Source organism: Macadamia integrifolia, unplaced genomic scaffold, assembly GCF_013358625.1.
Source record: "Macadamia integrifolia cultivar HAES 741 unplaced genomic scaffold, SCU_Mint_v3 scaffold_227A, whole genome shotgun sequence".
In the NCBI taxonomy this organism is placed as follows: Eukaryota; Viridiplantae; Streptophyta; class Magnoliopsida; order Proteales; family Proteaceae; genus Macadamia; species Macadamia integrifolia.
In genome coordinates this window covers 301446-314536 of record NW_024870650.1, presented here as the reverse complement: position 1 = coordinate 314536, position 13091 = coordinate 301446, and the positions used below count along the sequence as shown (strand labels likewise).

Genomic DNA, 13091 nt, shown 5'->3' with positions numbered 1-13091 from the left:
ATCCCCCCCCCCCCTCCCTCTCCTCCTCTTGTCTCTCCTTGATTATCAAGGTTTACATTCTGGGGATCATCCTATTTTGATTTGTGATGGCTATACAGGTGATGACTCTTATAGCTGTGGATTGGCTTTGGTGTTTCGAGACAAATCAAAGCGACAGACAAGACTACAACAGTAATGTTCTTAGCACATCCAGGGTCTTTCAGTTAATTTCTATCTGTAATTTTCTTAGCAGAATCATTTTAATCATAAATACCATTATAATGGAGAGAAACCTTCACTAAGTTGAACAACTCAATATCTTTCCTAGTCTACTATACATTAACCCAATCTATAAAACCTACAGTTTTGGCTTACAGAGAGTGCATTATGTTACAAACGTAATCACAATACAAAAAATGAAAAAATTTGTTACCATGAGGATTCAAATCCTATCAAACTAATGTCAAAATCATTCTATGGTATTCCCACACCTCAGATGTCCTTGAGGAAACGTCTGAAAAAGCTAGTGCCATAGCTACTTTGATTTACCTCATCGGAATTCATTTTTGGGCAAGGCCCGGTCAACCAATCAAGGTCTTGTTCCTCATTGAAATGGCAATAACTGCACCCTGCTCCATCATCTTCTTTATGTCCTTTCTCAGCTTCAAGATCATATGGATAATAGGTATCCTGAAACAGATGGATCCCACATTTCTTCACCTGGATAGAGTCACCCATTTCTATTGAGACATCTACTTGATCCCCTCCATCCAACTGATCCATAAACGTTGACTCTGCTATATTGCTCACCCATATGTGATCCTGCTTTGTTACTGAAACGCCATTGCTTTTGGGACTGTGTTTCCAATCTAGACCGTTTGTCATGTTTATGAATGTGGCTTCAGGACCATCTGTAGGATCATCTTCTTCTTTGTCTGCTGCATAAATGGCGCAAATAATCAAGCCATGAATCTTATGGTTCAACAATGGAGGAACCTCAAAATATAATCTGGACCCTGCACTTTGGTAGCTGAACCAATCTGGAATGTCTCCCCCGGGAACAATGATGTCAATAATACCAGGTTCACTCATACCCTGTTGCAAGGAAAATCATGGATGTTTAATATTGAAAAAGATCCACAGAGAGAGAGAGAGAGAGAGAGATGACCTGAAAGAGGTTATCCCTGAAAGTATTTGCCAAATCATTGCACCCTTCCATGTGAATAGTTGGTGTAGTTTCCAGCCTCTCCAAGCCTTCCACCTCAATTAGTTTGCTGCACCTACTCAGGAACAAGGACTTTATCTTCTTTAAATTTGACAAGCTTGATAGTCTTTCCATCACTGAGCAACCTTCTGCATCCAAAGTCATTATGTTTGATGGAAGCAATGGCAGCGACTGAAGCCTTGGGCAATTTTTCAATGTAAGAAATTGCAGTTGAGAAAGACCATTGATATCTGCAGGTAAGCTACAAATATTATTCTGACTTAAATCCAACCTCTGCAACGAGGATGCACTTGCAAGATTGGGTAGCTTTTCCATGGATGTGCAACCATTTGCATCCAAATACTTTAAACTTGATGGAAGCTCTGGAAGTGATCCAAGCTTTGTACAATTCTGTAACCAAAGAGATTGAAGCTGGGAAAGGTGGCTGATGCTAGCAGGTAACTCACAAAATTTGTTGAAGGCTAGATCCAACTCTTGTAACGAGGATAAACTCACAAGATCATTGGGAAGCATACCAGATAGGTTGCAGTCCCTAAGAATCAGGCGTGTTAAGGAGCGTAAACCAGAGAAAGAAGCCGGCAAAGATGTAATGGCATCATCACTTCTTGGTGATCCTAATGACCTAAAAAATGAATTCCATGATTTTGATGGCGATCCTTTATATCCACCTAAAGACAAGCTTTTAAGGTTATGTAAAAGCCCAATGGAAATGGGCAGTTTCCTTATGGCAGTTCCATCAGCAAGAAGCTCTGTTAAACTTTCCATATTTCCCAGTTCCTCTGGCAGTTCACTGATTTTGGAACAACCAGAAAGAATAAGACTCTGTAGAGATTTCAAATTCCAAATGCTTCTTGGGAGTCTCCGAAGGTCTGTACAACCTTTTAGATTCAAAATGAGAAGGTTGTTTAATTCTCCAATGGATTTGTGAACTTCAACCAAACTTGTACAACCTTCAAGCGTCAATATCTCAAGGCTAGGGAGTCTCAAGAAGTTGGGGGTTTTGGTTAGGTCAAGGCAATGGTCGAGATTAAGGACTTTTAGCTTTCCAAGATAATCTGGCTGGAAGACAAAAAGAAATGAAAAAAAAAAAAGTTTAATAAAATTAGGAAATTAATTTTTCATGAAATATGTAATCAATCGAGAAGAAAGAGATGTAAAAAAAATGAGGTCATACCTTGCTTCCCTTCCAAACTTCCTTGAGATTGCTACATTGTACATCAAGAACAACAAGGTTCTCCAGATGAAAATTGTTTGGAATATATCTTAAAGGGAATCCATGCCAACATAGCCATCTTAACTCCTTGAACATAAGTTTTTTCCCCACAAAAGAGAACGAATCATTTAGAAAATGATTATGAACATAACCAGCTTGGAGCAATCGTAATCTTTCCATCTTCGTAAATGCCTCAATACTCAAACATATGCTTATTCGTTGGTGGAAGTTTAAGTTTAAGGCCAAACCTTCAACTACTTCTGTTACCTAATTATGCACAGCAAAGGATAATTAAAGCTAAAATACACCCTAACTAGCTGTTCCCTAATAAAAGCCAGCATTTGATAACTTAAAATACAACCAAGTATGTGTGTGTGTGTGTGTGTTGGGGGATGGGGATTGGGTAGTTGTTATCTAATGGCTAGTGAAAACCATGACTACCTATAAGCCAACATTAGAGGGGGAAAAAGAAACAGAAAAAGAAAAAGAAAAAGAAAAAGAAAAAGAGGACCCAATGTGCAATGGACTGAAGAAACAGAACTTGTGTAATCAATCCAAGTACTTGGGAACAAAAATTGACTAAGTGGAGTAAATACAAACTTGTTTGTGTGCATGCTTGTGTGGAAAGATAAAAGTAAAAGACTAACCTTACGTGCTTAAGTTTTCCACTAAATTTTAAAAGTAGGCATGTAGCTCTTACTGCATTTTTTGTCAGTGCATCATATACATCTTCATGAAACCACAATCTGCTACGGTTTCCGGGCTCATTAGGAGATTCTTTGCGAACAATTTCCCTTCCCATGTCTCGAAGTAGGGCATGCATTCCAAGCTGATTTTTTTCACTGATTATCAGAAGTGATCTACGCATGAGATCACCAATTCCTATTTCTGGGAAGAAACTACAACCATCTAGTATTTTTATTGCAATATCTTTGTCCATTCCAATAAAGAAACATGCAATATCAAGGAATATATCTTTCTCTGTACTATCAAGAGAATCAAAGCTTAGTTCAAGTTTTTCCTGAATCTTCTCATCTGGAATTCTTTTCAACTTCTCTAATGCACTTTTCCATTCACCCAAGCTTCTTCGGTGTAGAGATGAACCAAACACCTGAAGAGCTAATGGAAGCCCACCAAGATGATACACTATTTCTGCAGAAAGCTCCTTTTGATGGCTTCTAAGACGAACCTTGTCAAACGCATAGTGACAAAAGAGTTGGAGGGATTCCTTTGGATTTAGTTGTTCAACCTCATACATTCCATCCACATCGAGCCCATTCAGAAAATGTTGATCTCTTGTTGTTATGATGATTCTACTTCCCATGCCAAACCAGTTACGTTCTCTAACTAATGCATTTATTTGGCTTGATTGATCCACATCATCCAGAACGACAAGAACCTTTTGAAAACAGAGTCTTTGTTTAATCACATTGATTCCTCTATCAACATTGCTTATGTGTATGTTTTGTTTCATTAATATATCAGTAAGAAGTTGCTCTTGCAGATGAACCAAACCATTATGATCTTCAGAAATTTCTCTAACACTTCCAAGAAAAGTACTGCCTTCAAATTCATGTAAGATTTGATTATAGACAGCTTTGGTGATGGTCGTCTTCCCCACACCACCGATACCATACATCCCAATAATACGAACATCATTAGAACCAAGGCTTAATAAAGAATTTAAGGATTCTATGCGGGAATCTATCCCAACTAAATAAGTGTCAATGTCCATGCGTCTTTCTTTTGCTTTCATTGAGACCTCTTCAACGATTTCTTTGATAAAATTTGTCTCGCCCCTGCCAATTGGGAGCAAAATGAAATATAGAAACAAAATAAACAAGGGATGAACTAAAACAAGAACTGAAGATAAAGATGAACATGAAATAAATATAGTTATGTGCAGTTTCTACAATTCCTACTGAAATACAAGCATATATACTTATAACTTGTGCTCAAGCTAGGATTCACAATTGATGTATGAGATATTATTGATGCTTAAACAAAATTCCCTTTAGTTTTTTATTTTTGTTCTATAGAATGACATTCATCAAAAACCTGTTAAGAAGCAGTGAAAGTGGTCCACAGACCTAAAATACTCTAAGGTAATTCGTCACAGGCCTGTTGTGGCTTCAAGTTCATCAAACAGGACATAACTATATCAGATACAAACCCCATTTCAAAAATTGGCCATACATATTAAGATAAATGTGGTTTCACCCATCTGTTGATTGATTGAGGCATTTTGACAAGCAGATCGTAGACTAATTTGTTTGGTCTTATCTATTTTTTGTGAGGAACTAAGGAGGATGGTTATGGATACTTAGGTGACCATGAATATGATCACCCTCCAATTGGTCCTTTTCGCAAGAGAAAGAAAGAGAGAACGAGTTTTTGCCCCCTATTGTTTGCTAATGAAACTTGACTGCTACATGAGTTGCAGCCTGGGAAATGGAATCCCAAGGTCAGGGGTGAAAATTTTCACCTAGGGGAGTATTTTTTGAAATTGTGTAAGATCCAAGGTACTCTTCCTTATTCCTTGTACAAATTAGATGGACATATCCTATAGTTGAAGAGATTCTCTCCCTATCGGTCTTTTTTCAAGATGCCATATGTAGTGAAGTGGTTGGTGAAGTTAAATCACGCTTGTGTTAAGAAAGCAGAGGTTTCAACCTAAATTTTTGTCATGTTTCCACATCACCCTTTGAGGGTCTGTAAAGTTTTAGCTTTTTTTTTTTTTTTTTTTTTTTTTTTTATGGTTCGCCAATTTTTTTTTTTAGGCTATATATAGAAGCCACTTTACAATGAGCATCAATTACCTTTGCATGACCAAAAAATAAAAGAAGAAAAATTTTCCATCGTACCATGTAATGATAATATGGTCCCCCCTCTCCCCCCTACACACCCTCCCCCAACCCCCCCCCCCCAAAAAAAAAAAAAAAGAATGTTACCTGATCGTGTGGCCTTAGTTAGTGCCAATCGAGGCCATCCGGGGGTGGGATGGTCATTTCACTAGCCTTGTGTTTAGGCATAGGAGTGCACAACATGGTAGCATTCTTTTCTCAAAACCTTAATCTGATTTTATGTGCTGGGAGGGGGTATTTTTTTTTTCTTTATTTTTTTTGTTTCTGTAATTTAATATTTATCCAACTTTCTATATAAATATAATTTTGGGCAAGTGTGTTCAGTTCTTGAGTGGCCCCTGCACCCAGAGGTCCCAGACAAGGGCGCGGCCCGGGAGGGGCACGATGATCATTGCATACTTGCCTGTGTCTGTGGCACATGGGCCGCTCTCGGCGAGAGACTGTCATTTTTTTTTAGTAATAATAATAATAATAATAACTCGGTGAACACTGAACTACTTGGATCAACTTTCCAACGAGTGTGAGCCGATAGATCTTTCTAGTTTTTAAAGTATGGATTTTTGTACTAATTAAACTTAAAACTTAGTCATCCACTTAGCTGGATCCTCAATCTACTTGGATCAACTGTAGTTTAGTCTTGAAGCAAGAAAATGAAAAATGAAAAATTGTAATTTGTGGAGTTCAAATTAAAGAAGAAAGAGGATCTAAATAAATACCCGTCTGCAACATCTTTTATATGCCAACCGGACAAATTCCCAGCTTCAGTGAGAGCCTGCCTCCATCCCTTCACCGTCTCCATCTCCATATCCGATCTGAATTTCTCTTCGTACCCAGCAAAGATTTTCTCTAAAATCCCGTTCTGTTTCCGAAAATGAGAAGGATCCACCTTATAGAAAACGGGAAGAACAGTCTGATCCATCTGATGTTTGCATATTAACATCTTCACCACTTCATCAAGGCACCATATGGAAGATCCGTAGTTCTTGGAGAAGACGACAATCGAAACCTTCGATTCTTCTATGGTTTTTACGAATTCAGGGGTGATATGATCGTCCAAGTTGCGCTTGTCGTCCTCGTCTGTGAAGATACGGTAACCTCTTTGGATCAAAGCTTCATAGAGTTGGTCTATGAAGTTTCTACTAGGGTCATCATCATCACCTTCACCATCAAAATCTCCATCTATGAAACTTAAGAAGACATCATACTTCTTTCGGTGAGTGGAAGAAGAAGAAGAAGAAGAAGAAGAAGAAGAAGAAGAAGCCATATATGGTAGGAGAAAACCAACAGACCCAAGAGAGATGAGAAGTGACAGACAGATTGGGGAGGGGGTTTGAAGGGTTTCTGCAAACTACAATCAGTTGAGAGGCTGACGACAACAGTGTTAAGAACTCCAGCCATAAAAAACAAAAGATAACAGTGTTACGAAATGACGCAGAGAGGTGTAATTGTTACTTTGTTTTGTTAGTAAATATTTTTGTGGAAAATGAGAAGTGATAGGTCCCACAACATGTTTTTTTTTTTTTTTTTTGGTAACTTGTCCCACAACATGTTTACTTTTCTAACAAATCTTTACAACCCATATGGTATTGTTAACCCACCCCCTCTCAAGAAAAAAAGAAAACATGTGATATCTGTTTCATTTTAATATTATGCACTGCTTTTGAGAGAGAAAGAGAGAAAGAGAGAAAGAGAGAAAGAGAGAAAGATGTGGGAGTGTGATACAAGTAAGATAGGTAAAGGCACATGGGAATGATAATATTGAAGATTCTAGACCTAAGAGAAGCATCAGGAAATGCAGTTGGCTGAGAGATTTTGAAGGTTAAGGTGGATTAACCCAAGTGACGGTTAGTTAGAAAAGGGGTTGATTGATTGATTTGTAACTAATTCTGTTGTGTTGTAACAGAATACAGTTAAGCATTTAAATAGCTAAGTGTAACCTTTTTAGAGGGGGTTGAAATCGTCCGTAATTCTGATCTCGTATAATTTCGTGAAATACCACTTTTGAGGGGTGACACGTGTATTGATACCAATGCAATGGTCCAGATCTAGTACAACTAATAAAACCTTAAATTAGTGAAGAGTCATTTAAATCAGATCTTGACCATTGCATTGGTATCAATACACGTGTCACCCCCTGAAGATGGTATTTCACGGAATTGTATGAGATCAGAATTACAGACGATTTTTTCCGTTGTTTGTGTGTTCTTCTGCACCTAGAATAACACAAGAATAAGAGATCCAAGAATGACACAAGATCTAGATCCCAATGTTTTAGTGTGAAAATCGTCAGCCGCTACACAGTACAATGTGCATCAGGTGGCTGGGAGTCCCCTAAGGTGTGCTTAGATGCTCTCAACAGTCTGATGTTCATGCACCTCACCTCTCACTGTAGAAGATGTGAACTCAAGTCACTCAATCTTTAAGGGAGTTGGAAAAATTATCTCTTAGGAGAAGAAAAATAAACTAAAGAAGCATATATATATATATATATATATATAAACTAGCAAATGTGGACATGCATGTATGGCCACAAAAGAGAGAGAGAGAGAGAATTGACGCAAATACTTTTCAAGGATTTATTTACTTCTCAATATGACGAAGGAAATATATGGCAGTCGTCATTAAATAATACTCTAATAAGTGCATACTTCTTGTTTTTTGGGAATAATAGGTACATACTTCAAAGGAAGCACCTATACCAACATATTATGAATCATTTGGATGGGCTAAAAAGTCAAGCTATGGGCAGTTGCTCGAGGTCACGGTGTACCACACCTTGGACGTTACAAAAAGAAATAACACTTAAAATCTAGATCATAACAATCTTTGCGTCTTCTTCTGAGTGTTTTTCATTCTTGAAAATATTAATGGAAATTTTATTTCACTTGTGAAGATTAGTGTAACAATTCATTGTCATGGTCTCTACTTAAATTATAGATACATAGATTGAAAATCAAACTTAAGGTCGTGTACAATTTACTCCATTCATTGGTTATAACCCCCCAATTTATTTATCATAAAAAAAAAATGTTAAAATTCGATTCCATTGAGAATTTTTTACTTGAACTGTTGTATGTTAGACGGAACATGTCTCAATATTTTTCAAACCTTTACCAAAAAAAAAAAAAATTAAAAATAACTCGAACCATTTTTTTTTTTTTAACTTTATTATGACGCATGTGGATGTGTGATTAATCTTAAATTTTGACAATAGATGGTCAATGAATTCGGCAGTATATCCACCAATTCTAAACCGAACCGAACAACCACGTAACGGTTACCAGATATATGATTCCTTTAAATTCTCTGTATGGGCTTAACGGATTCTTTTGACATAACTATCCAAAACATTGATCCAGACTATTGCCTTAAACTGAAACGTTCATTAAGAGATTCTCAACAATAACTGAAAAAGAGAAAGAAAAAAGGCAAAATGGTCGCGGTACGTGAAAAAAAATAGAAATGCAGAATTTTCGAAGCTCGGTGAATGTTCACGTAAGTGATATGATTGACACGTGTTAAATATGTTAATCTTGCTAACAGAGTTGTAAACTGTTACAACTCTGTTTAATATTATTAATATTTAAATAAATAAATAATAAAATCTCAATATAAGCGAATTCCTCTTTTATTATATTGGATTTTTATTTTTTATTTATTTATTTATATAAAAAAATATTAGACAAGTTAAGTAACCACATCCGTCATCTCTCCATCCTAAAAACTAGGAATCAGTTACAATATAAAAAACTAATTGATGGTTTAGATTAATCTAAATTTAAATGGACGGTTAATATTAAAAGAAAGTGAAAATAAGATTGCAATACGTACGTCCTGCTACCACTCTGCCCAAGAAAAAAACCCATCAAAATGAATTTGAATCCAACTTAAATAAGCACATATACATATATATATATATATATACTAGTAAATACATACGTGCAAATGCACGTGTAATGGAATATTTTTCTTAAGAGTTTATTTCTATGCCAACTGACTTCTCCATTTGCCATAGTTAGCAAATTCGGATTCGGGAATTATTCGGGCGGAGAATTATTCGGAATAATTTGATTGATTTATTTACGGATTCGGTCAAAAAAGCTTATTGGGTTTTTTTTTTTTGGTTTTTTTTTTAAAATAATGTTTAAATGGACCGAATAATTCGGTTTAATTTGGATTCGGTCCGAATTATTCGCGATTTATATTTACTTTTGAAAAAATCGTGAATTTTAAAGAATTTTATTTTTAATTCGGATTCGGTCCGAATTTTTGATAAAATTCAAAAAAATTCGGTTCGGCCGAATAATTAGCGAGCCGAATAATTCGCGAATTATTCGGCCGAATTAATAACACTGGGTATGAAAGAGGATATTATGATGAATGTATTATAACAATCATAATAATGATTAACTCGATGTTTTTTCCCTGAATGTCCTTCAGTCCTTGGATTACTATGTCACATTTTTCTTTTCTATTGTGATTATTTCCTTCTACCAAAATAACAGCAACTTGATCGACTAAAGGTACATTATAAACTCTCTAATCAAAATGTATGCCACCTTTGATTATAATCTCATTATCCTCCAATGAAGGAACATCTTTTAAGCTTTTAAAGAAATGTGCAAAGGGATTATTTGATAGAATGTCCATTAGTTTCAAGACAATAGGCTCTTTGAGTTTTGAATCTTGTAATATTTTCATCCTATTTTGAAATTCATTATCAGTATCGAAAAAATATAATTGTAAATAGCATAGATTGCCTTTCTCTGGAATAATTGAAGCTAAATCATGATATACTTGCCACCATTGAGCTCTAAAAGTATATATCACATTTTTACCATTCGCAAGATTTTTGTCAACGTGAACTCTAAAAGATGTGAAGGAAAATATACTATTGTAAACACGTATAAATCAACGAAATTCAATAGCTTCAGATGTCTGAGAGGTAAATAGATTATATAATTCATCTGAAACCTATGTAGATACCAAAATAACATTTCCATTGGAGCAACAAAATGAAGGTGTTTCGTATTCAAATTTCTTGGCTCTACAATGTTCGCAAGATGGTACTTGTCTAAATATATGTAAATCATAACATATTGGTCCAAATATTGCAATAAAATAAATGTTACAAAATTAATTAAAAGTCATAAAAAAAATATAAAACTTATTAAAATTAAAATTTTTTAAATAAAATTTTAATACTAACCTTCTTCTATATCATTAGATGGTTGAGATTCTTTAAGAGTTGCTTTGAGTAACCAATTTTCATTCATTTTTCTTTTATTTTTTTTAGTCACATTATATTGTTGATGTTAATTTTCAAAAAGTATTTGCTTTGGTGGCATAGTAATCTAGAAAAAAAAATAAGACGTAATATTAAGACAAAAAATTAAAATGAGACATAATATAAAGAAATAATATGCAATCTGAACTTATAAAAATGGATCAAAAGATTCAAAACCAATATAACCTGATAAGAAACTTATATTAATCTAAAATTCATAAAGTTTTAGTGCAATACCTTTATCGATTCATGTTTTGGTTTCACTCATTGTCACACCAAAATCAAACCAAACCAATCAAAACTGGTGATGGACTGCTTATATATCCTTTCTGTAAAGCAAACATCTATTTGAGATTGGGAATCCTTTGATTGATTTTGATGATTTTATATGTTGTTTTACATGCAAAAATTGCACTTCTACGGGTTCAAAAGCTTTGTGGGGAATGTTTAACTGTGTATATCCCATGGGCATAAGCCTTTCAGTCCTATAGTTGCAAGATTAGTGTACAACTAAGATGTGCATATACCTTCTTGGTATTCTTGTATTTATTTTTGTAGTTTCAATAATTTATTTTGTTGCTTGGCCAATTGTTCGAGATTTCGATTCCCTTTCCCTATGGTCTTCTTAGTAGCCTTATTTTCTCCCCCCCCCCTTTTTTAATTAATTATTGTTATCATTACTTAGGACTTCTTAAACACATTCTCAAACACAGTAATCGATGGGGGAGTTTTCCAAGTTTGTTTTGATTTCTTTCTTTCTTGTCCTGTTCAGGAATGGCTCTAGCCTTTCCGATGATGAGTCTGAGTCAATCCAGCACACACCTATATATGCATGCATGGGGCTAAATCTTCCTTGTGGATTTAGAAGTGAGGTCTGGTGGTTCCAAGCCTACAGATTGGTGGATTCCTAATCTGGTTTTTTCTATCTTTTCTACATCAAAATTTAGGCTAGATTTCTTCAACTTTCATATCCTGTAATTACCTGTTTCGTATCTTCCTTGAATTCTGGTTTGTTTATTAATTATGCTGGTTTGATACCAAGGTCCAAGGTTTCGGTTACAAGTGGGACTTCCAGGCCGAAATTGCACCAAAATATGGTCCATTTCAGTGAAAAAGCCGAAACATAGAAGACCCTCAATTCACATGCACCTATTTCAATCTAGTTAGAGCGTCCATGAAATACGCCGCCAAAATTTTGAACTGTCTGATACTTAGGTTGCTGCCCTAATTTAACCTCAGTTTATCATTCTGCTTTCTTATTTCTAATTCTATTTTTAATATCTGTTTTATAAACCTAAAAAAAATCTAATTTCATAAATCCTACTTCAATTCTACTCTTCAAATTCTGGTTTTCCAAGTATGATTTCAGTTTCTGCTTTCTGCTTTTAATTACTTTCTTGATTAACAAAATGGTATCTTTACTTATATCTGTTTTATAAACCTAAAAAAAATCTAATTTCATAAATCCTACTTCAATTCTACTCTTCAAATTCTGGTTTTCCAAGTATGATTTCAGTTTCTGCTTTCTGCTTTTAATTACTTTCTTGATTAACAAAATGGTATCTTTACTTATATCTGTTTTATAAACCTAAAAAAAATCTAATTTCATAAATCCTACTTCAATTCTACTCTTCAAATTCTGGTTTTCCAAGTTTGATTTCAGTTTCTGCTTTCTGCTTTTAATTACTTTCTTGATTAACAAAATGGTATCTTTACTTGAACTCTGATTTAAAATCCAAAATATTGCCACCGATTCTGCACTGCTTAAACTTTCCTAGTTCTAATCATAACTTTGAATCTAGCCATTAGATTTCAACCAAATTTTGTTGGGATATTTGCTTGATTAATAGACCACTCGACCAGTGTTTTCTGGTAATCAGATTTGTTTAGAAAAATTGCAACTAAGTTGAACTATAAGAAGAAACAATTACTCTCTATAAATGACAGTTAGCTAAGAATGGAGAATGCTACACAAGGAAAAATTGGGGAGATATTATAATACGGAGATAATTCATAATGTCAAATTAAGTTTCACAATCACGAATTGCTCAGGTGCGTACTCGCATAAGGTACGGATTCTTCTCCTTTGGATATAAGAGATCGAAATGCTTGCACATTGAAGAAGCCCCCAAGCCAAGCCTTGAAGATTCGTTATCTTCTTCCTTTTTACCCGTTGGTTTTGAATTGTCTAGATTGAATTCAATTTGCTTTGGCAGGTCTTCCTCTTACTTGTGTTCCATCTAGTTACCCACCGTATCAGATTCAATAGATGAAAATCTCATAGGAAACCTTGAAGATGCCATTAGTTTGCAGAGATTCACCAATGGGGTTCACCAAGCTTTTGATTCGACGTTGTTGTCTTATGCCGTTCAGATTCTCCCAATTGTAGCATGATTAGGCAGAATTGGTTTTCTGAAGTTTTAGGACTCAACAAGGAAAAGGGATAGAAAGGAGAGGAGGAGGAGGAGGAGGAGGAGGAGGAGAAGGAGGAGGGAGAGGGGGGAGGGGGAAGGGGGAAGGGGG

General features: G+C 35.3%; 1 protein-coding gene across 2 annotated transcripts; it reads right to left on the bottom strand.

Annotated features, from left to right (window-relative positions):
* Positions 1–234: 234 nt before the first annotated feature.
* On the bottom strand, positions 235–6721 carry LOC122071440 (disease resistance protein RPV1-like). Of its 2 annotated transcripts, none has more exons than XM_042635796.1 (5): positions 5998–6721; positions 3070–4216; positions 2379–2684; positions 1148–2263; positions 235–1074 (listed from the first exon to the last, which is right to left on the bottom strand). In XM_042635796.1, the coding sequence occupies exons 1-5, from the start codon at positions 6543–6545 to the stop codon at positions 472–474; spliced, it is 3720 nt and encodes a 1239-aa protein (XP_042491730.1). In that variant the 5' UTR covers positions 6546–6721; the 3' UTR covers positions 235–471. The 2 variants fall into 2 exon arrangements, with proteins under 2 accessions (XP_042491730.1, XP_042491731.1); XM_042635797.1 differs by having other exon boundaries at positions 3118–4216.
* Between the last annotated feature and the right edge of the window lie 6370 nt (positions 6722–13091).

Excerpts from the sequence above, each read along its gene's own strand:
- LOC122071440 (XM_042635796.1), bottom strand. The coding sequence starts at position 6,545 with ATGGCTTCTTCTTCTTCTTCTTCTTCTTCTTCTTCTTCTTCTTCCACT. Across the intron at positions 4,217-5,997 it reads ATAAAAGATGTTGCAGACGG|GGGCGAGACAAATTTTATCA; the intron begins GTATTTATTTAG and ends CCCAATTGGCAG. Across the intron at positions 2,264-2,378 it reads AAGTTTGGAAGGGAAGCAAG|CCAGATTATCTTGGAAAGCT; the intron begins GTATGACCTCAT and ends TTTGTCTTCCAG.